Genomic DNA, 26,055 nt, shown 5'->3' on the forward strand with positions numbered 1-26,055 from the left:
AAAGATTCAGATAAACAAACCGGTAAACGTCTTGAATGGTTCCCGATTGGAGAAAGTAACATTTAAGAATGAGTCCCGCGGGTGGTATTAGCGAAATAAACAATATACTTCGTCTTTTATTTTTCTTTCTATTTACAAATGATTTTTTATTTTTCTCATCGTTTTTTAACAAAGAGGTTGTTATATTTGTTTAAATATTGTTTAATTTTTTATAAGAACTTTTGAAATTTATAATCATATTTTAAGTATTTTTATGGTCCTTGAAATTTATGTTTTTATATTTATATATAAGTTAATTTAATTTATATTTACATATATATAATAAGCCCGTCAACTTTATTTCCAATTTTTTTACTTGTATATAGAATAGCTGTGACTTAAGATATAACCAATAATCGCAATACAAAAATGTCATTTTATTCAAATTCAAATATAAATATAAAAACCTATTTGCCATTTATTCCATCACAGAGCAACAAAACAACAACTAATCAACGGATACATCGCACACCTAAAATGCTAATTTTATTGCAAAAATTTCATACAAAACTGGCAATAAAACTCCAATTAACCCACTAAAATACGGACGTAGCCGCAATTTTTCATACTGGCAATATAAATTTCACCGAGCAATGAACTGTAAATCATTGCCATGCTGCACGATTTAAGAAAATATGATTAAGGAAAATGTAATTCGGTATGGCAACATTTCGGCATTGAATTGTAAACAGCTCAAGAACTAACACTACCGCAAAATAAATAGCCCATTCATCAACCATGCGGTGAAAATACACGTTCTTCAATTCGCTACAAAAGCGCTGCTCATATTACTGATAACCTGTGTAAACCCAGTGTTACGTACGTATATTTGTATATGAATATTAGAAAAACTAGCTTTTCGTTTGTATCTTCATCCGCTTAAAAATCAATAGGTTAAGAATTGCGGAGTTTTCCCTACATTGTTTCCTGTGGAATTTCGGGCATGAAAACTGTTCTGTATCCTTTCTTGGGTACAAAAATAACTCTGTACTAAATTTCATCCAAAAGGTTCAGTGATTTATGTGTGAAGAAGAGACAGACATAGAGGGTTATATAGGAGTATCATCCACTGATTATTTCAACTACGCAAAATTAATTTTAAATACAACAATAACGGACATGAATGAGCCAATGACACTGTTATTGATACATATATTATCTTGTTACAAGCGTCATTTCTCGGTTTTCATGTTTTGCGTGAAATTAGCTTTCGTTCATCATTTCATTTCATATCCTATTTATTGTAGTCATCTTCATTAAGTTTTTTTTAATGTCTTCGTCGGCAATTGAGCTGTTGGGTCGCCTGATGGTAAGCGCTACCACCGCCCATGAACGTTTACATACTTTAAATAAAATGAATTAAGAATAGATTGGCGAGAGGAATAAAGTACTGGGAATGGGAAGGAAAAGGATACTTTTATCCGAGTTATCAAATTATAAGTAGGTATTACCTAAACAATTTACAAGGGTCTACAAATACTATAATTCACCCACGCTTTACCTACGTTTATTTCCACACTATATATCTGTAAGTCACAGCATTAAATTACGTACATTTGGCAACCTTTCATCCTATTTTGAGAAAAAGCAAAATTTAACCGCCTCTGAAAAGCCGCTTAGTTCCCGTCGTCTTTGTATCTGACGATTTATTTATTGTTCAGTATATTTCTACTAAACAGGTAAATTATGTATTGCATCATGTTTTTGATTCATATTATGCTGTATCTATTATATGTAATTATATTAAAGTCTATATGTCTCTTGTACATGATAAACCACTGAACCGATTTTGATGAAACGACCCAGATAGACCTGAGATAGGACATGGTCTGATCTTATCCAGAAATCCAACGAGAACGGGTACTACGTGGGTTTTCCTTTCACTATGTGAACCCGCGAGCGATAACCTAGTATATAATATAATTATAATATTATACTATCCCTGTAATTCTAATCATCGATACTGCCAACTTATAGCTAATTAGTCCTAAGTAATTCGAAAATTTGTTACGTCAAATGCAATAAAAGCTAGAGATCTTATAAACGACATACGCCACTAACAAAACCACATTACACATCAACTAACAGACAAAAATATAAACATTTAAACTGTAAATTAACACCCAAATACGTTGAAAACTCAGCACGAAGACGCCTCAGACCGACCACGAGTCATAAATTTGTTCTGTCACCGCGTTCTGCCCCTTTAATAATCTGTAGCTCCGGTGCTAGTGATGTGAAGGAAATATGGCGACAGTTCGCTGTATAAGGTTAGTTCTATGAAATAATTAGAAAAAGAAATACAATCTTTTGTAAAGGATAGCAAACACTCTACTCTAGAATATGAAGGAAATTATTTAATTCATATTATCTTTATTAAAAATATGTGTATTATATGAATAAACAGCTAGAATAGCATCATCAGCATCATCATCATCATCATCAGCCCATATATGTTCCCACTGTTGGGACAAAGGTCTCCTTTTTTATGTCATAGCAGGCAACTAAGCTGGTGGTTCGCCTGATGGTAAACGATCACCACCGCCCATGAACATTCGCAGAGGCTCAGACATCTGAGAACGCGCTATCCGCTTTTAAGGGATAAGGAATAAGGAGAGGATTGATGACTAGAAAGAAGGAATGGACAGGGAAGGGCGAGGAGAAGGAAAAAGGCCTCCGACTCCCCACTCGCCGTACGAAACATAATAGCAAGCTACCATTTCACGCCGGTTTTCTGTTGGGGTGTGGTACTACCCCGGCGCGAGCTGACCCAATTCGTGCCGAAGCGTGCTCGACTCCCACAATGAAAAGTCCACCACGCTGGCCAATTACAGGCGATGCGGGTGAAAAAGCTAGTCATATTACAAGTGTTATTGACTCATATTACGTGACAATAAGTTACCAGGAATACATAAATCGATAGAAATAACATAGCATTTTTACGCTCCAATAAAATTCGTATAATACTTCGTGTATAAAATATTACGAGGTACCATCCACGTTACCTAAGTGTTCATTAAACAAAACTTTATGGACAGTATTACGCGGTAAACTGTAACTCAACCTGTAGGTTTATTGCGTTATTACTCAAATTATTTTTAACCAGCATCATGAAAGGTATCCAATATCCATACCCAAAAGTTTTATGGAAATTATTAATTGAGCTTGATTTATAAACGATAAAGTGTGTTTATGTGGTTGTTTGTCTTTCTTTCACAATTTTTTATTATGATAAGTATCTGGAATTTGTTAAGAGGCGAGTGAGTGACATGGGCTAACTTATATTTAACTTCTTTATTTTATTTATACATATAACAAAGACTCATTTAACGTAAAAAATAATTCTTAAAAAAACTTATGTACTGAGTAAGAAAATGCAATAACATTTCTGAGGCCCTTATCTTCTAAACTAAAAAATATTCTGATATTGTAGTTGCGAAAAAAGAGACAAAACTGAACGCTAGTAAAAACTAGAAACATTCATTTGTACAAGAACACTTAAAGAAGATTTCCTCAGCTCCTCCCGTATTGCTTTAGCACACCAAGAATTGCATAGTAAGCAATCATTGTTTTATACGTGCAATACCGCATTTATACCTAGTCTCCCCTAAAGAGGATTTACATTTGTCAAAGCGAAATCGGAACAATAAAACACGTCAAAGCAAGCCGAATAGCGTCGGTTGCAATTTACAGTCTGCAAAATATAAAAGTTGTATCGCCGCTCGCAATCTCACAATAAATGGGATATCTTAAAGTCCACAGATTCGAATCTGAACGGCTTCTTGCTATTACGAGACAACAGGCGACCCGTCCTTATTATATTTCTCCTGTATTTTTATTGCGTGCAATTTTTTTTATCTGTGCAATAAGTCTTGTCAAAATATATAACGCCAGCGGGGTTTTGAATTTAGAATGGCAATACAGGACTGGCTGGTTGTAAATTTATAGTGAGTACTGTGTTCGAATTTTAAATAACGTGTAGCTAAGAAATCTTCAGACAAACCGTGCAGATAAGAAAAAATGTAAGGGCCTTCTTCATCTTTAAATATGTTATACATATTTTATCTTAACTACAAATGTTTTTAACGACGAAAATTTACTATTCAAATTTGTTACACGGACCCCAAACTACTCGAAACTTTAATACCATTAAAGTATCTTGAATATTAATTTTTCAATAAAAGCCTCTACAGAATACGCCCGCACCTAGTGGATCAATTTATCCCCGTCCCGGCCTTCCGAGATACAATTAAATAAATCAGAACTCATTTCAGCTGTATTGTTCATGAATTTCATTTATTTAACTCGCTTCCTTGTTTGTTAGTCTTGGGGCTATACAATTCGTTTAAGCGACTTGACTTTTGACAAAAGCGTCATTGGAATTTAATGTTTATGGAATTAAAATTCCAGTGTTGCAATGAGTCTAAATAATAATTGTTTTGATACGAAATATAACTTTGTCTATTACCAACGTTACATTAAAAATATTTTTTTGTACAGTTCTTAGTTTTATATGAAGTAACTTGGTGTAAAACTGTCAGATACATTTTAAATGAAGAATGACATTTGATTTATTTATTCTATGTATTGCCACAGATAATATAATACTCGTATAGCCCTTAATAAGTTCGCGGGAAGATTATGAAGATAAAAATTTGTGGAGGTCCGTTTTTTTTACTTTATTGCGATTTGCGATTGGAATCGAACCCTCTTCGCTGTACTACTAATCAATGAACCATAGAGGTGGTAAATATTATGTAAAGTTCTAATAACTCTATATTCATATTATAAAAAAACTTTTGCATTTTGTATGTTTGGAACGAAAAAACCACTGATTTCTGAAATTCTTTCACCATTAGAAGACTGCAACTTCGCTGAGTGATAAAGGCTTTATATGCATCATAGGCGAAGCCGGGGCGAACAGCTAGTGTTATATTAAGCTGAATAGTCTGTTGGTACGCGCTCATCTCAGAATCTACGCGCTTTAATTTTTTCCAGCATTGGATAACACCCGAGTTAATTACAGATGTGAGAATAGATAAATCTCAATACCTTCTGTACAATAAGGTATAATAAGTAACTTTTTAAACCACGGTCAAAGCCGGGGCGGGCCTTTAGTATTACGTATATAAAGATATAAAATTGTTATATAATCATTTGAAAAAGCCTAGGAACCGATATAATTTATGAAGGCTTAAAGTAATTTATATATTTGTACATAACTTATTCACCCCACGCACATCCGCGGGACAGAAATAGCGTGTGATATCACGTGCGTTATTAACATCCACGGCTTCATAAACAAATGTTACTCACTCATTCAATGCGTTTATGAAAGTCGACATTATTAAAATTAGCGTCATTTCACAAAAGGGCCTTTCATTGTTGTGAAAATTCATTGTAATATTTCGTCTGTACTTGTCACTGTAACGACTATTGTTCGCCGTATTTTGTTTACCGTTTATTCAAATCTTTAATCTTTTCGCCTGTAAGATTTATAATATGATGAAATAAGCATTTACGGGAGAAGTTTTGTTGGTAGGATCTTTTGTAATGGTATATGTAACGAATATAGGTCGAGGTCGCTTGTAGAGGTATCACTCCGGATTTATAATGTCACCGAATGATAATAATATGCTATCAAACACAAAAAGAATTACTCCAGTTGGTTATATACCAATGGAGCTATCGAGTAAAAAAGTCTTGAAAACCACTGTCGTTTTGTTGGGACGTTGGTTAAAAATGGATTTAGTTGTAAGTCAAATTAGAATAGTTCGAGAATTAAGGGCCCATTTGTTGCAGCTATAAAGTATACTCTTACATCAGATGTAATCTTCGTAGATAGAAAGTAGATTAAATACTAGGTATCATTGGGCTTTTCTTCATCATCATCATCATCATCATCGGGCATCTTTACACAAAATTGAATTCTTTATTTGCAATATCAATATGACAGAGTAATTCACCTTGGTATAGCTTAGTGCAAAAAATAACTTTACTTATTTACGTGCTATAATAAATTAAAATATATACATTTCTGTAAACAGTTTGTAAGAAGCCATAATTTCGTATGAATTATATTCCAATTACATCTACATTCAACAAAAAGTAATAAAATTCAAATTATTTTCGTTTCATTTTCTTCTGAATTTTCCAAGAATAATGTAAACCTTTGATATCGCGTGAAGACTGATTAAATTATTAAACTACTTGGCCCCAATTATTTATTAATAACTAATTTGTGGATTAATTTATAACCAATCATCTGTTACATTGACATTTTCTGAATCCGCTGCTTATGCATTAATAACCTCTTGTAAGAGGGTTAACCGCTTCGTTACGTGACGCGTTACGGTGCCAGTTTGTCTGGCTTCATGGTCTATAACGCATATTATCACATCAGTTATCACTTCTGTCAGGCATCCTGAGACAGAGATGGTTTTTTAATGCCTCGATGTATCTACTGAACGTATAATAGTGGAATAAACCAGTTAAAACATTCGTATGTATTAACTGGTTTATTCCACTATGTAGACGAAAAACGAAGACATTTAGTCCAAACATGGAAGTGTTGTATTGTGAAGTAAGAATGAGACAAAACTCATACGAAGTAACTTTATATCGAAAAACATTTTATATTATTTGATGTTTTTATATATAACTTTGTATTTGTATGCAAACTTCAAACATATCATTTTGTACTTAACACACAAAATCCTTTGAAAAAGATCAAGCGAAATCTCGTTCCGCGCCTGCCAACCTATCTTTGAAGTACCAGGCTAACATGAAAAGCGGAAAGTTTTGTAACACCGGAAAACGCGGTGTTTGTACGCGGCACCCGTTTCAATAGAAAACGCCAGTTATGCTTGAGCTGCCTCGTCCCTCGCACCTCATCTAAATTGTTCATTGCAAGGGGCAATCGCTTTGCACAGAATGGCTCATACAACACCGGTGACTTTTAGGATTTTTCAATTGGGAAAAAACTACTATGCAGATCTGCGGGCCCGGTGTTTTTTCAGGTTTTATGGTTTATTGACTAAGTGCATTAGTATATTAGTTGACAAATAGAAGGGATATTTTCATGCCCAAATCCAAATTTTAAAGCGAAGGATTTAGAGATATCCTTAACTTTTTTCTCACCTTCATTAATATAAGTAACTTAATAATTTGTAATTTCATAAAAATAATATGCCAACAAACTGTGATTTCATAAACCGCGAGAAATCTGTGTTAAAACCTAAAAAAATCACGAGCAACTCCGCCATGAAAGCTATTACGTAATTTAACACATTACACTTCGCAACTACGGTTATAACTTGCCCTCATATTTCATGACTTCAAAAACCCAAGTTAATAACAAGTTGGGACGTGTATAACTTCATTAAAATTGTACTTTCTCGAATATTTGTCACGAGTCGAGATTTCCTTTGTGGAAGGGTGGAATGGAATATTCATGTGCGTTCATTATCTGGTATCGACGTACATCGACGTAATTATTGAATGCAAACTACGAAACGCGAACAACTAATGTTATATGGAGTTACTAGCTGCGCTCCGTGGTTTCACCCGCGTAAGTCCGTATCCCGTAAGAAAATTGGGATAAAAAGTTGCCTTTATGTTATTCCAGTTGTTTTGCTGTCTACGTACTAAATTTCATTGCAATCGGTTCAGCAGTTTTTGCGTGAAAGAGCAACAAACACACACACATCCTTACAAACTTTCGCATTTATAATATTAGTAGGATTAGTAGGATGGTAGGAGAGTATTAGGGTTTTTCCTCAAACCAAATATTATTACATATGAATATTTTTTCTTAATATATTTACGTTTATGTTTCTAGCTATTCGGGATTCGTGCGAATGTCTGGCAGCGGAGTACATTACCGTAACGGTAAGTGCGTAAAACCCATCGCACACTAAGTTATCTGCTTATTTTTTAATTACTAGCTGTAACCCGCGGCACCACTCGCATGGTACCCGGATAGGTAGCCTATGTTCTAATCCAAACTATAATCTATCTCTGTACCAAATTACAAAAAGATACGATAAAATGTTTTCGCGTGAAAGAATAACAAACATCCATACGTCTATCTACTTATATACTAATGAAAGTTACTTCAAAATTAACAAATAATTGTACATTTACAAATGTAAATGCACTTCATTATGAAGGAAACGTGTAAATATAATTGCAGTTATATTAACTACCTTTGTATGTTTGCATTGTAATTTAAACGTTTATAAGTTTTCTTATTCCAACATCGAACATCCTGAAAATTGAGATATTTAGGGAGTACCACTATACTGAATTTTTTTTGCTTCAATCTATGCATGAATAAATAAAAAAACTCTCCTCGTGTCTCGAAACGCCCTAGAGAAGTAAAAACTTAAACTTATCTAATCGTATGTGTGAGAGAAAGGGAAGCCAGATAGACTAGCACCGTAACGTGTTAAGTAACGAACCCTTCCATAAAAATTATAAATTTAATAATTTTCTAAGACGTCTATTAAATATCAAATAAATCAGTGTACATCATTCCGAATACCAATTACGAAAGCAATCAAAAGCCCCAGTGTATCCTTACCTTTAATTTTATAACTGCAAGCGTTGCAATGGGATACTGTGCTCTACGTGCCGAACGAATGTGGTGAAGGGACACGTTTACGATTTAACCCGGATCGATTCACCACCGGACTCCAAGCGAAAATCATCCTTAAAACCGTGCAATAGTTGCGCGAATCGTTCGATATTTTTTGCTAGTTAAGACGTTACCCGCTGGACTGTGGCTACAACTCTGTTCGTATACAAAATATACTTTAATCCTATTTACTATGTAACATATAGAACAATAATGTAATAGTTAAGCATCGATATAAAACAAAACACAAATTTTGATTGTATTTTGTGATATATTGTTGCACAATATATCGAATTTGTTTTAACGGATATTTAAATGATTTAAGGACACTTTTCTTAAAAGTCTCACTTCTGTGTTCGTGTGTGTGTGTCTTCTTCATATTATTACTACAAGCTCTATCATGTTTCAGTGACGTACACTTTATGTCACGACGCAGTCGTTACCTATTAAATTTCTATCCCCTATTTTACTATTGAAATTACGTTTTTAGAATAGATAATTGTCCATATTCTATCCTAGGGTTAGCAAATACACGAACATTCATATTTGTAAAATTAGTACAATAAAACAAAATAAAATTAGTCTGTTTATGTAGTCTACTTTCATACAATATTGTTCAGTTTACTATGTTCGACCTATGTATTAATAAAATTGTAAAATAAATATTCAATATTGCCAATAATGTAGGCGTGAGATTTAGTCTTTTCATTTCATTTCTATTTTTTAAGCAGTTACAAAGGACCAAGTTTGGGAATTAGATATAAAAATAGATTTATATCCCATTTTTGCTGCCATGTTTGTTATCTTAGAGTGTACATAAATTGCTTATGTATACTCTAAGATAACTAAGATTGTTATTAAAACAAATTGGAATGGACTCTGAAATAACGTAGCTAATTTTATCTCAAGGACTCGCATGAATTTGAATTTAATATGAATTGATATATAATAGTTACTTTTATTAGCTTACTACGAGTTTTTTTTATTTGGATGAAGTTTTTTTTATACCTACTTAGTTTGGATATGATTTTGTGTGTTTGTATTCCAGAGTCAATCTTATTTCAGTATAACTTATTTTTTCACGCAGCACCAAATTTCGTCGATCTTGGTTCATTGGTTTAGGCGTACCGGAATGACAGACATACCTCAACAGGCAGACAGAGTTACTTTCGCATTTATAATATTAGTAGGGTTTAATATAACTATTTCATTTTACTTTGAGACGTTGTTTACCAGTATCTATCTATTGTCTATACTACCCCAGCGCTATTGTTAATTATAATAAGAGAATTCAAGAGCTAAGAGTGTTACGTTATTCCAAGAAAAGATTCTTTATGCATATTTTGCTTTTAAATCTGATTTTTGAGAGAAAAAATGTGTACCAGCTTATCATGATAACATTACATTACAAAACCTATAGACATTTCTAGAACATTACAATTGTTCACGATTCACCGCGAACCAGTACCATAAAAACCAATAAATCAATGCCAATGAAATCGTCGCTCGTTGAGGCATTTCCATACGAATGAGGCGTCCATTACAGTAATCGTGGCTGGAGTACTTCGCTACGGTTTATGGCCCGTCTGATGACACCTTTATGCTGTGGCGCTGGTTTAATAGCGGTTGTCTTAGGTGTTTTATGTTAATGCTAGTGCGTTTGTGTTAAGTGTGATTTTTATATATCCTTACTACATAGGTAAGATATATTATATCCTACTAATCCTACTTAATATCATAAATGCGAAAGTTTGTAAGGATGTGTGTGTGTTTGTTGCTCTTTCACGCACAAACTACTGAACCGATTGCAATGGAATTTGGTACATAGATAGCTAGATAACTGGAATAACATATAGGCAACTTTATATTCCGATATTTCTAAGAGATACGGACTTACGCGGGTGAAACCGCGGGGCGCAGCTAGTCGATTATAAATGAGAAATATTGCCTGTCCTTGTTTGTTTGAATTTATTTAAGTATGTTTCATTGTTGGGTAACATTTTACAGCCTCGTTTGTTTTTGAACTACATGTAGTGCCTCATAATTTTTTATGCAATTACGAATACACACAACCACATGTTGTTTCGTTTAAATTTGATCAAATTCTGGCAATTTGAAGGTAGTTTAGCTTTTTGCTAAAACAGTTATTATAGTCATCTGTTAAATAGACTTATAAAGTTATTTTTATCAAAACCTAACACCCATTTACCAACAAATACATTTTTTTCCAATAAATATCGACAAGTTTATTTCGTTTGAACATTAACTCGAATTATTGTTTACGACAATCTTAGCTATGTTTTATTTTGAAAGTTCCTATAAAATGTAATAACATAAGGTTTGTTTAAGCAGCTTTCATTTCCCATTGGGGTTTCTTCATCTCCGGCCACAGACAATATATTAGGAGAAATTACCTTCGTTGGCGTATGTTTGTCCAACCATTGGCCTAAGTTTGAAACATGCTAACTTCAGAATAAGATTGTAGAAAAAACCTGCCTATATAACTGTATTTGTTGTATATTTTACGTTCAGAAAAACAACAGAAAGATCAGATGGTGAATTTGTGTCGTGGCTCATATTTGACTCGATGTGTTCTGGCACTTAAATAAAGCCACTGATAGAAGATCAATTGGTTTACCATAACACAATGGACAGACTTTTATTGCTTGTTATAGATAAGTCTGTGAATAGAGCGTTTTATTAGAGCCATAACATGAATTTCACGACGTGAATTTTTCAGTTTTTGAGGTAAATACGCGTTCAAAAGAGCTACATACGAATTTAGAAATACGACAAGAATGATGTTATATTATTATTATTATATATAATTTACTTAACCAAATAAGAAGGTTTATTTTGTATGTTTGGAGTTTTTTGGATTGTACATTATATAAATAAATTCTAGATATTAAAATATTATATTTACCTTTAATAGTACGATAAGAAAAATACGATAGGCATACCTAACTTGATGGAAAATAGGTCAAAATACTCTACAAATAAACAAACAAAAAATCAAATCTCTTTAAAATATTAGTATATATTACTAAACCAACTTTTGTCGATTCCTATCACATGGGTAATTAGACTAGTATTTTAATGCATCATAGATAAATATATAAAAGCCAGGACTTCGTGACTATGACTATCAAAGCTTATATTAATGTTGTAAGCAACTTGCCCAGCTTGGCCCAAGCCGACACGATTGGCGCAGAAGCAGCCACCCGGACCAATACGCTCCTCGCATATTAATACAACAAGTGTGTGTGACAGTTATTGCTTTAATGTTCTGATTGTTTCATTTCAATTGAAATAGTGGATTATTCGCAGTTACGATGTCGCTCCGTACTGAACGCAACTTTGTAATGGAAATGGATTCTGTGACGTAGTGCTACGGCAGTAGGGGCATGTTGTTCTAGATTGTTCTTTATATTAATTGAATATTTTGGGATGGTTGTTTCTGTTGATCGGAAGGAATTATAGCATGGACATGAAATGTAACAGTAGTGTGTTAAGACTAACCATTAATGCTAATTAAGTAACAAATTGTAAGCATCCAAAACGTTTTTTACACGCTTTATATTAGCTTCACCTGTATGTTTGTTTGTAACCGACTTCTTTGGGCGCGATTTTGACCCACTTTAAATAGCCAGATTTCGTTCAAACTTTGTAGATTTATTGAGGACCGATGACAATACACTAATTTGATAAAATTATTCCAGTTTTCAATTTGCAAAATATGATTTTTGTTAAAGCGTGTTTTTTAGTTTTTTTAAACTATTATATTTTATTATTTTCACTTTTTAAGAGTTACAATGTCGTTTTAAAACAGTACTATTTCTAGTATTAAAAGGAAAAAGGGAAGGCGCTCGACGCTCTATATAACTCTATCAATTAGCCACACTGGAATTAGTACTCCTTAAAGACGGCATGGTAATTAATTGACAAAGTTGATTAATTGACATATTTCCTATTATTTTATTTAAATCACCAAATTAAATTCTTACAAAGTTGCGGACAAAGCAGGCATTTCCTAACCGAACAATTCGTGAAGCAATAACTCCGACCGAAACTTTAATTGTAACTAATACAGGTCCGTGAAACCACATTTAAGGAGCGATGTATTTCACTTGTCCTTAACCCTGAGCCCATAACCCAAACGTTATACCTGATTTGGGATAAAAGCACAATATTTCAGGTATTTAATGGCATTTCGAGTTCGATCCGGATCTGAGCTGTCACTTTGTGTCGATAATCATTACTCTGACAAGCCCATTGTATGATTCCACTTCAATGGCATCGTTATCAGGGCTGGTATAAATGATGCAGCGGTAAGTGGTTGAAAAGGGAAACAATTGGATAATTGATACGGGGATCATGGGTAGCTGAGTGCCCGGCGAAAGTCGTAAGTAGAAATAAAACAGGATTAGTGTGAGTAGTTGGTATGTTGTTTATCACCTACATTTGAGTAGCTTTTTTGACTTGATTTAAGAATTGATAATCTAGTAGCCTAATAATTGTAAAGGTTATAAATCCGCTACAAAATTTATTAAATTGTATGGTAACCGTGGGTATACGATGTTTTAATGCGGTAAAAAGTCCCTCTGTAGCTTCCTAACTTCTTATAATCATAGTACAAAATCAATCGGTTGCGACGTGAATGAAGGAAAAACAAAGAAAAACACTTTTGCAGTTAAAAGGAGGAAAATAAAGAACGTGTATTTCTCATCATCAATGTAACAAGCCAACAAAAATATTGTTAATATCATAACAAAACATATTATTAGTAGGTATGTCGTTTAGTTTCTATACTACAAACTTTGTATTAAGGTTTAATTTGAAGGTTGAGATGATTGATAATTTTTGACATTTGTTAGCAAAGGAAAATTTCATGCATAATGAAATTCTGAGTCTGAGAATATAAATCGATTCATTGTTTATTTTTATTTATCCTAACAAAATAAAAAAAAATTTGATTGCAGAAGAAATATTAACCTCCTTGTTGTGTTGCCTATAAAAATACCGAATTAAAATTTAAAGTGCTAAATTTGTCAGCGAACAATGCCACGGGACAAATTATGTCCCTGAATATAATTTAACTCGAACCGCTGTTGCAACAGAAATTCGAAACATCGCACAGTGGCCATTTGTTTTATGTTAATTAGGAAATATAGCTGACTCAACACATTTAGACTAAGTCCGTGTGTTGCGGTGTGCACTTCGAACTAGAATTTACGATATTTTGCTACCAAAAGTCGACCAAATTGAGTATTACTTGATATGACCACTTGGCCAACCACTCATTCTGCAAAACTTAGACGCCCGTATTCTTCCTCTTACTCTTCTGAATTCTTTCCTACATTCAGCTTGTTCATTCTTTCTATAACCCTTTCCATTTAAAGTCGGCAATCCGTTGTAGAGACGTAATCTCTGCAAACGACCTTACGCCTCTACAAATGTTCATGGGTGATGAAGCGATAATACCAAAGATCTACCAGCTCCTTTACCGAGAAAAAAAAAAATAGTTTATTTCATTTCCAATTTTACAAAATATGGAGTAGTAGGGACTTCCTAGTAAGTTTAAGAAAAAACCTGTGTCACAAATATCGTATTAAGCATTTATAAATATTACGTGAATTTGTTGTAATTAGTGATTTTAATCATGGTCCACATATTCAAATATTAATTCTCGAAACTGATATGAATCAAACGTTTAGAGTAATTTCTGTGGCTCAGTGGTTGAGAACTCGGAATTAGAGGCGAAAGGGATTCGAGACCGAACGTGCAAGAACTAAATGGATTTCATTTTGTCTACCCAGTACAACTGCTAGAAACGGTGAAAGAAAGTGGCAATTTCTAGAAACAAAATGTCGATAGCATGTGAATTAGCCAATCGCTATTTAGTCAGCGTGGTGGATGAACCCTAATAGCAGACCTGTAGCCCTTCAGTCGAAACAAAAATAAGCTTATGATGATGAGGATGATCTGATGGTGAACAATCGCCTTCAGAATCATATAGGTGGGAACCATTAAAACCTAAAATATTTCATGGCAGTGCGTGCTGTATTCACAACAATAGAAAATACGGAATGCTCGATTTATCTTAACGAAATTTCCACTTAAAATCCAGACCTTGATCCTCCAACCATAATAAACCTTTCACTCAGATAAAACACAACCAGACCCCGTTCGCATAAAAGAATCAAAAGTCCCCAGCCGTACCCGAGCAGGTGTACGACATCCCGACAATAAAACTAGCAACAAAGCCTTCCAATTTCCTTCTTCCCGTCACTAATTCGGGTTGATTGATCGACTGGCAACACTGAGTTGCTTCATCTGTTCTCGTCACAGCGTTGTGGCCGCGGGCCAGTCGTCCTTTGTCGGAAGCGACGGCCATTGTTAATTTCCTTGATTTATAGTTCATATTGCGACGGAATATGGCTGATTTTTGTTCTTGCAACATAATATTTTGCAAGGGGTTTGCTATTTACCTTAAAAATACATACAACTTATTAGTTAGTTGTTTTTATGGTAAAGTTATTATAATTAGTAGTAGTTTTACTTATATGTAATATAGTATTAGGTGAAGGTCTTCATTACTGTTATTTTGTTTCTAAAATCCCTTTATTTACCTACTCTTACGTAAGGTACTGATAGATACATAATAATGTGCGTGCATTTTATTCCCACACACACGATCACAAAATAAAAAATCAAAAAGCTGTTTCAACACTTCAAATTTCCAACGTTTCTTTCGATAAATGTGTGCTCAATAAAATATACAAAATCTATGTGGAGTCGTCCGTGCACTTCAAAACCTCGTGTTTGGGATAACGATTGTTTTGTCCACAAATACGGAACGTACTGCGCGCGTTTTTAATAAAATTGCTCGAAAAAGCTTTCTAGTTTCACGTTTGTATTTTAACCTCAAAGGTGTTAAGAACGCGCCTGTGTGACGTTAGAATCGGATATACATATTTTTATAATTATAATAGGTTAGCCGTTAGATAAAACTCTTTACCTTTCTTAATTATATTAGATGACATCGACGATTAAACGTTCAAATGTATTCTAAATTAATTATCATCACAGTTCTGTCTGAATATAAGCAAAATAAATAAAATATAAGTTACTATAATCTAAATTTCTGTTTTGAATCGGTGCAAGTTGAGTGAGCAATTGTTTTCATTTGTAAATGTAACCTTCTGGTTTACAACGAATAACCATCTAAGTATGAGTATAGAATTATGTTATCTGTGGTATGACATAGAGTCTTACAATACACCACGTAAATAAATTATTTAAAAAAATCTTAGTGAATTACATGTAATTGGAGATGTCCAATGACAACCTAATTCAATGTAACTATCTACAAAGAAACTTTTGTATTATGTTGGTAATACTAAGTATCGTACCAACATATTTTCTTTCGGCAATTTAGTAAAATTTCGCCTCGACTTTAGAGATAAAAGTACTCAATATAGTACCATCAACTTCCTGACTTCGGCGTATTGAAAATGTTCTGGATAGAAAACTCTTAACATTTTTAGTTCCAATAAGGCCTTATTCATCTTTTACTAAACGTACTTAACACGACGTCTTTAGTTGTTAGAACGGTAGGATATTTTTTACAGATAAAGAAAGAATGTAAATAAGTAAGATAAACGAAATTGAACAACAATTTCTTTAACTATAATATTACACTGTGGAAGCTCATAAAGCGCATTTGGACCCTCGTATTATGGGTGTTCCTTTAAGTTTCACTTATATCATGGGAGCCACCTCTTCTATGCTTTTTTTTCCATATCTCCAAGCGCTCACATAGATGCATAAACACCTGGACATAGAGTTCATAATTCTTTGCACCACAGCATAGTAGGAGCATACTTCAATAAGGTCGATAAAATTATAAATTGCACGGGAAAAGTTGCCTCAATTACCGTAACAATTATTTCATCAGTTGTTATAAAATTTTAGACTCTTATGTATGATTATATCTTAATTATGCTATAGATAGAAGATATATTATAATAATGTATTAAAATGTTTTATGTGATAAGGTTAAAACTACATTTCAACACAGGTCCTTCAACTTTCAGAGAGATATCAGGTTAGACCCTTTTTGACAAGGTTTTTCGTGATCAAAATTTCATCGTTTATGGCTTCATTCAGTTTAATAGGGCGGATTGTTTGTCATTTGATTCAGTCTAACAGGGAGACTACCGTCTTAAGGCAGTGCTGATTGCAGTGTAGGAAAAGACATATATTATATTGGCCTTTAGCATAATAGATATTTTTTGTAATTTCTAAATATAAATAACATAAACACGTATGGAGAGCTTTTATGATTTCTTTTTGATACATAATCATTTAGTGATGAGTAAGCTAAGATTACATTTGTCATTTTTATACCATTATAGATGATTTCGGACCCTTGAGAGGCACTTGCGGTTTAGAAGGAAAACGTGAGCAATTCCATCCCATAATTTTGATTTATGATTATGATTGTAAATGTGAAATTATTATGTTTATAACAAAAAATTATAGATTTTTACAGATTTGTTAATATCATAAATGCTAAAGTGTGTCGGTTAGTCTTTCTTTTATGTAATATAGGTGGTTTTAACGTAGTGAAGTATCTTATTGCCAAGGGATTTTTTTTGTAACTACACAACGAAAATACGAAAATACGTACGAAACCGCAACCATTAAACTTGCTTAGCTTATGTAAAGACTAAAAACGTGTAAGTGTTACAAACAAGTATTAATTTATATTAATTTAGTTAAGGATTGCTAACGCAGTTCAGTCACTGTTTTACTAAATCCGATGCTTTGAAAACGTCACAATAGCGGGAACAAATACAAATTATTCAATTGATACGATTATTATTATAATGACTTATTATGCCACGTAACGTATATTTTTGTATGCATTTGATTATTGGACGGGTGTAATGTAACATGGGAATTATATTGTACATATTCTGTTTGACTGATTTCAAATAGGAACAATGTTTCAAGGTCATTATGTGCTGTATAAATTAAATACCTCATCTAAATATTAGTTTTCAAATGACGTTCTCAAAGACAGGAGGTTCTCCATTCTGCTGTATTTTTTTGGTTTTGCTGCTTGTTATCTCCGTGGGTTTTGAACTGATTGATGTGTTTCTTTTTGTTTTTGATAGAAAATTAATGTCATTTGGTACTATTTTAGAAAACTGGAGAGATCCCCCAAGAATCGTCGGTGCTTTTTTTTAGAAATTGAGTATAATCGATCGCATAATTTTGATCCTTATGCCCTACACAATAAGCGCATTATTGTACCCGAATCGCCTGTAAAAATTGAGCACACTAAGTTCAAAGTGCCGTATATCGCAAATTCCTTTTCGGACATCTGTAAAGAAACGGATGACATGCAGAATCGGGCCACTGGAGCATATTCCGGTGATTTAAAAAACGCTCGCCAACAATCTGGCTCTGACAGGCGAATAAACGAATACCAGCGAGATTTGTATACACCTGTCGTGAATAGTTGGCTATTTTTTGGACTTTGTACCAACAATGTATTGGCTTGTTGTAAAAGTTAATCAAACGATAGGCGGTGTGTACTAGTTTGATTGGAGAAATAACGACTGTTTTATTAGGTTTTTGTTTATGTATGCATATAATTCTCGTGTCAGCCTAATTCTTCCGTAACGGTTTGATTCGTTACAATGAAATTGTGACGGTATTTGATAGAGAATAGAACGTAAACGATTTTATTAACGCCTAAGTGAAAATACTTAGTAGTTTTTTATGTCATAACGGGAAATATAGCTGGAGGTTCGCCCGATGGTAAGCGTTCACCACCGCCCATGAACACTTACAGAGGCAGTGCGTCTGAAAAAGTAGCTTCGACAATGCATAATGTAACGCTTTGTAAACAATAAAAAAATTAGGGTTTCCACCATTGTGATAGACATACTTACATTCAACATTAACACATATTTACTTATTATTAGGTTGGTACCCCTATTTGTATTTCTCTTTACTCTATCATTTCCGACTGTAATTGAATACTCACTAAAAGAAAGTTATGAAGAAGCCTTAAATATTACTATTATTTAAATCACTTCAATATCATCCGGGCAAACAACTTAAAGTTTAATTTCTAACACAGAATCAATTAGAAAGTCAATTCAAAAGAAAATATTTACAAATGCTTTAAGAAGTCATGTTTTAAATAACCACCAATTCAAAATCTATTTCACTCACAATCTTGAATTTAGTTGATTTATGTTTCTAGAAGCTTCTAGATTCTTCTCGAAACCTTCTTATAAGTAAAGTTAATTATAATTATTATGTGAAACCTCGTATTTACCCAAGCAATGATACACGCAATATCAGAATCAGCAGACAAGAGGAAATTAACGCGTCGCTCCGCTACGCAAACACTATGTTATCACTATGATATATCCCGTTGGCAGAATATGAGATTAGTTTATTATTATAAGAAAATGCTCGGAGGATTAATAATTGAAAGTTGCAGGAAGTCATATAGATAGATACCTGCATTAGGATCCCTACTAAGTTTGTAAATAGAAAAATAACTGTCTGTCTTTACGGTATATTTACTGAACTGATTTAGTTGGAAATTGTTAAAGATTTCATATTAGACCCAAAAAAGGAAATTTGATAGTTATCATCTCAGAAAGCCTACGGGAACTATGCGGAAACAACGACTTTGACTAAGCGGGATAATTCGAGGTCGTTAAGTAAGTGCTTGAAAAGAAATATGTTTTAGAGACTATTTGTAATAGTATGCCCCAAATAGTCGTTATTAGTAAGTTTTTCGAAATTTTAAGAGTTGTTATCACAATCTAATTGGAAATGGATATATCTATCAAATGTTATTAAAGCCCGGTCATTCTTGAGTTATAAGAGGTGAAACTAACCAGTATTTCTTTTCTATACGTACTAGGTTATAATATGTATATCACTACATAGTATATAGCGAAGTCGCTTCCGGCGTCTATCTGTATGTATGCTTAGATTTTTATAACTGCACAACGGATTTTGATGGAGTTTCTTTTTAATAAATAGTGATTCAAGGGGAAGTTTTATATGAATAATAACGTCTTTTAAACTATTTCGAATTTATCGCGTGTGAAGCAGTGGGAAAAAGCTTGTTTATATTTTAGTTTCTTAATATATATCGGGTAAATGTTTGAACTGATTTTAATTATCTGTGGATGTCTATGGTTAATATTGTATGGAGCTATCTCAAATCACCGTCGCGTCCTTTGTATTATTGAGAGATACATAAATCGTAATTCAAGACATCTCATGAACATAATTATTTATGACCTTAAGTAAACAACATAAGCTTACTTTGGCAAATCTAATAAATCATTGTTTGTAAAACAAGAAATAAAGCAACGTAAACACTATTAAAGTAAGTATTTTTAGATCTGGAGAGTTCGATGTAAAAACGTAAGACGCAATCTAATATATCAATAATTCATTTATATATTGCGGACAAAGATACAAGTAAAGAAGTAAGAGCCAAAAACTAGAAATAAACATGATTTTTTATATGTTTTCTGAAAGATTAATCCCGCAAGCGTAATAAATAACGCTAATTTCGACAAACTAAGACAATCCACTCGTATCACAGCATCATTTACATACTATCAAATATAACGCAGAAAAGAAAATAATTCTATGATTTACGACGCCCAGCTAAATCTTGATTTGGACCATGAATGAGAAATTATCTTACAGAGCTTGAAATTATCATAAAAACCCACTTAAATGTCACATAAACCGAATTATATATTTATGAAACCAACAGAATGTTTTGTTCGATATTGTTAGTATGAAATATGTATGATAAATGATGGCATGAGTTTTCTTATTTCGTTAAATCGTTTTTGGAGCGCTTCGTAGACTGATGGGGTTAATAGGGGTGTTTATGTTGAGAGCAATCGAGCTGTTGGTTCGCCTGACGATAAGCGATCAACCGTCCATTAATATTTGCAGATATAGGGCCTCTGCGAATGCGTTGCCCACTTTTAAGAGATAAAGGAATGAACCGGTAAGGATGACGAAAAGGGAACGGACTCCGATTTCTGTATAACTCACTGTCTATGAATTTAACATCTCTTTATTGCTCAATTTATTACCTTGGTAACAAATACTATCTGTCACCTGAAATTACCAAGATTAAGCTATACATGAAGTCGAGATGATGACATATGCTTTCCTTTAAATTATTCAGCAAACAACACGTGTAATATTTAGGTACACGAATCTAATATTTAAGAGTTAATCCTTGTGTATGTTTGTACCTTTCTCTTCGTGAATTAGACTCTGTAGCATCGTAGTACTTTAGATATATCAAGACTAGCGATATAAAAGATGCTCAGAAATAGTTTTTTACCTAAAATCTTGTTTATAACCATGCTATTTAGCTACATTCGTCGATATAAGAAACCGTAATTTTAAAGATATTCGCGTTAGAAGTCATACCTGATATAAAAAAACTTTTAACGGCTTCCAAGTAACTTATGTTTAATTAAAACAAGAAAATAAATGTAAGATGCACACCCAGGACCATCGACTCTAAAATGAACATCACCGACCTTATGTCCTATTCACACAAACCCAAGTAAAACAATACATATCGGATTAAAGCTAACGCTTTGAATGCATCCTACACTTGCAGTAACAATTGCCTTGATTACACAATGTCTCATGCAATTTGACCGATGTGGGTCTGCATATGCTATATATTAATGGTGGGAGATTCATTTAATTCTTGGTAACGGTAAGTGAAAGATCTACCAAACTTATTGTATATTCATTACAAATTTGTTTATTAAATTAAATGGACATCGGGTTGAATTCGTCTAGTGTTAATAAATTTATGGGATAGTGTACATATTTTAGCATTTATTTACATATATATATTATTTTTTAATCGAGCATTATTTATGGGACCATACTATTATATATATATCGAAGGGAATATCACAGAGTAAGTGATATATTTGTTAGAAAATTGTCAATTTGCGGGTCTTTTCTGGCGTATAAAAAAATAGCGTATGTTTATATTACTTATTTAGTATTACTACTGTTTATCTGTTTGCCCCTGGTGAAACTATTTTTGAAATCAGTCCAGCTGTTCACGGGTGATGGCGTGACCAAGGAAAAAGGGATTAATTGTTATATTTCATCTTTACCGATCGTAATAATGACATATCTTTCTAATATTAAAATAGTTTTTTAAATCGATACAGCAGTTTGTGAGTTCGTTCGATACATACACGTAATATAATATATATAAATACACTATGATATTAACCTTCGTAGTCATTCGTAGCTTAACGTTCGATGTTAAATTTTTCCTTTTGTAATTAACTATCATTCCGTCCCAGCTTCGCCCATAGTACGCATGTAGTCTATAGCAATCAGGGAGCAAGTTCATATTCAACAGTAATATAATCTTTACGTTCAACACATACACTTTTCACTTTCATATTGTTAGTTTAAAGACAGATTGTTCTAGAATTTTAGTGCAAACAAGAAATAAATACGAGAGACGGTTATGCAGGGAAAATATGGTTTTATGTGTCTTAATATTTTTAAAATGAGAGCATAAAACAACTGTAGTTGTGGTTAAAATAAATTCGGTTACGCTTGCTGCGCGTAGCAAGTAAATTGCCTTAATTAAAATCATTTTTACCTGACGTAGCTGTGTCAAAGTTATTTTAATTTCACTATTAATAAAATAACTAGAAATGATTATCATTATATGTTATTTATATTGCTTCTAAATCATTTAAAAATACACACGCAATAAGATAAAGCTAAAAAAACAGTAGCGGCGTCGGATTATATTATAGGTTGTAGGCTAAATAGTTTAAGAAACATATCAAGAAGCTAGGAAATGTAATGCTAGGAAGCTAGAAAATAGTTATTGTTCGATTATAATTATCAAAACAGTCAAAAAGTCACCATAATCGATAAATCACAGCACATCAAATGCTCAATAGAATACAATGAATTAAATCATTAATGAAAATCAATAAACTGATACAAACATCATGGAATCATAGCAACGGAGTGCACGTGAACATTTGTACACTTTAATTGCGCCATCGAACTAGCGCCATAATTAATGGCCATAGATAGTAGAGGTCGGAGCGCGCGAAATTTGAAATATGGAACCGCATGCACGTAGGGAATTTAGAACGACATGATTTATTTTTTTAAATACTGAACGATGCTGCCAGTAACAATATTGAAATTACTAAGGGTAGTACGCACGTACATATTTAAGTTAATTAATTTGACATGAACATTTTTTTTTATGCTGGAGCTAGCAATAGAGCTGGTGGTTCGGCTGATGGGAAGCCATCACGACGGTTCATTCATATTTGTAGACGTAAAGCCTCTGCTAATGTGTTGCCAGCTTTGAAGGGAAACGGACAAATACAGAATTCGTGGCGCGAACAAAGAAAAGGACTGGAAAAGGTAAAGAAAAGGATACGGCTTTGAAACAATAATGTCAATAAAGCGGGGATTACTGTTGTTTATCGTATGTTATAAATTTACATATATAGTTTAAACAATGAAGCAAAAATAAAACATCCCCTTTTATGTAAAATATAATACAAGTACCCGCTCTTATAATTAACTAGCTTCTCACCCTGGATCCGCTAGATTAAATTATTTTTGCAAGTTTTCAAAATTAATTTCCCAATTCTGGTAGCGACAATCCAACAAAGCGAAAATCATTAAAATTTGTTCCGCCATTTTTCTGTTGTAAGTGGTGTACCTAACATGACTTTCTTCAGACTACATAGTATAAAAGAAAGTCGCTTTCTCTGTACTGTACTGACATGTATGCTTAAATCTTTAATACTACGCAACGGATATTAATGGGTTTTTTTAATAGATAGAGTGATTCATAAGGAAGGTTTATAATATGTTTAATAACATCTATTAAACAATTCCGAATTTAACTTATTTAAATAATTCCATTGACATTTTATCATCTAACATCAAAATAGTTTTATTTCTTGTTTTCATCTCAGTCACATAATATTATCACAATAAGATCGATTCAAGTAAGACCTTGAATCCGTTACTGAAGATTGATGCATAAGCATTTTCATAAAAAAATATAATTTATGTCAGCCTAGAACAGCTGCCTTCTAACGCCTTTTGCTTTTTTATCGATTGTGGTAAAAAAAAAAAATAATAATAACATGACAACATTTTTCCTATATACAATGTCATAACCCAAACCAAGATGTGATGTTTTGTCATTATATAAGAGAATTCATTTAGATAACCTTAATTAAGGGCCAGGCTATTATAATTAATTATTAATTATGAAATAAATGTATATTCTATACGTTTTCAATTGTAACAAGCTACTAAGTAATTGAACATACATACTTTTTATTAATATATTTAATGGCAAGACGAGAAAATTAGTGACAGCTTAATCTCAGATTAAAAGTAGGTATTAAAACAAAAAGCTTAAGATTAATTGTTTTAGGTTCGATAACGTCAATTATTTCTAGATGTCTACAGAAACGATTTGGAAGATGTGAATAAATTCGTGTAAATATTTTATATTATAGTTATTAGTAAAATGGTATATTTCTTCGTATTCAAATAAATAATGAACAGTTAAGTTATATTGTTATTTTGTTTATATTCATAAAAAATAATTACGTTTGATTTTAGAACACCATCACACAACCACTTAAAAGTCCATATTGTCTATGATTTAACAGCTCACATTGATACAGTCATCGAATCCTTCCTGAAAACCTAATATATCCGCATCACATCAAACGTAAGAAAAAAAAAAAACAGTGACATTTATCTAATTATGTGATCGCGATAACGCGGCTTCGGGAGGGGAGCCCGCAGTCGGCATCCGACCTCACTACGCGACGGTTCTGCGCCTCTGGTGGGAGCGATCGAAAACTTTTCACATGAGTGTCAGCTTTGTGTGTGTATAATGTGATCTTGTGTGTGTACAACATGACCGTGCTACTGGTTTTTGGACTTTTCGTTGGTGAGTTTATTCTGTGGAAATGTTATTGATGCAAAAATAAAAAATAAAAAAAATGGTAAAAAGTTAATGAGCACGATGAAGTGTTAGATCAGCCGTGTTTATTTAAAAATATATTGGGACATTTATTATTTTAACATTAAAGACAACTAGATATCTTAAAGGTAATTAATTATATGAAAATACATGAAGCTCGAAAGAAAAAAATGTAAAACAATTTCATGTCAATCAAAGTTAATTTTTTTCGAGTTGTACGAGTATTTACGAGTTGTAGTTGCGAGTGCTTTATTTCTTACTATTATAACGTTAAATATTAGAAATGTTATAATTCAAATTAGAAAAAAATGCAAACTTTTATTCGCGATTTTTATCCAAAATGATGCACGAAAAGTTTCGATTATGTTCCCGTATGCAGAAAGTATTTTACATTTATTACAAGTAATATTGAATCTGAAAACAAAGCGGAGAAAATAAGCAACTTATTAGTCGCTCGCAACTTAATGGATCGCAATAGCTTCCTATTTTCCTTCCGACAGACTATCATTGATTATTGATACTAGAAGTCTTCTAAGAAAAAAGTTAGTATAAACTTCACCCTGTTTATCTTCTACTATATCAGTATATAGTACTATATTAGTACACAATGTACATAATAGATAGATGTTTGGTAACTAAAAAGTTCAAGCTAGTTGCATAGGTCATGTGACTTTGCTAATATCCACCCAATTTTGAAAAATGGCTTACAATGTGTCAATTAGAAGACAGAACCTCCCTCGATATTTTTTCGCACGTACAGTTCTTTCCATTTTCATCAAGTTTTACCCCTAGCTTCCTCCATCTTCCTATAAATGAGTATGTAATACTAGAACTCACCTTTAAAGTCTCAATCCCCTCAGTCTCAATTCCAATAGAAAAGGTGGATTGGTCAGCGAAAGCAATTTAAACGGTTTATTCAGGGAATTCGTAGTTTTCAGAATTAACAGAACCACAATTTCAAAGAGTATTAGTGGAGGTGGAGTCACCGATACAGATGAAATAGATCCGACGGTTATTGAGTAAACTGCTATTTTCCAGTCCTAGAAAAGAGACTTTAACATATTCCATACGAAACTAATTAAACCTAACGAAATATGTATAAAGTTAATGAATATCTTCTTATAATTTATTACAATAGAGTCTGTTAGAAAAGATCTTAGTTATAACTAAAGTTAGTTAAGCTAAATGTATTTATAACGAATCATATCGACTATATAACTTATTTATTACTATATCTACCATAATGATGAAATTTAAAAACGAAAAT

At 32.9% G+C, this 26,055-nt stretch overlaps 1 protein-coding gene across 1 annotated transcript in view; it reads left to right on the forward strand.

Moving 5' to 3' along the window:
• Nucleotides 1–24,619: 24,619 nt before the first annotated feature.
• LOC119832692 overlaps nucleotides 24,620–26,055 on the forward strand; it is a 43,411-nt gene continuing 41,975 nt past the window's right edge. The window contains exon 1 of the mRNA XM_038356410.1: nucleotides 24,620–24,755. Within this exon, the coding sequence (XP_038212338.1) occupies nucleotides 24,722–24,755 (34 nt within the window). The 5' untranslated portion in view covers nucleotides 24,620–24,721. The remainder of the gene's footprint in view (nucleotides 24,756–26,055) is intronic.

Source organism: Zerene cesonia, chromosome 15 (genome assembly GCF_012273895.1).
Source record: "Zerene cesonia ecotype Mississippi chromosome 15, Zerene_cesonia_1.1, whole genome shotgun sequence".
NCBI lineage: Eukaryota > Metazoa > Arthropoda > Insecta > Lepidoptera > Pieridae > Zerene > Zerene cesonia.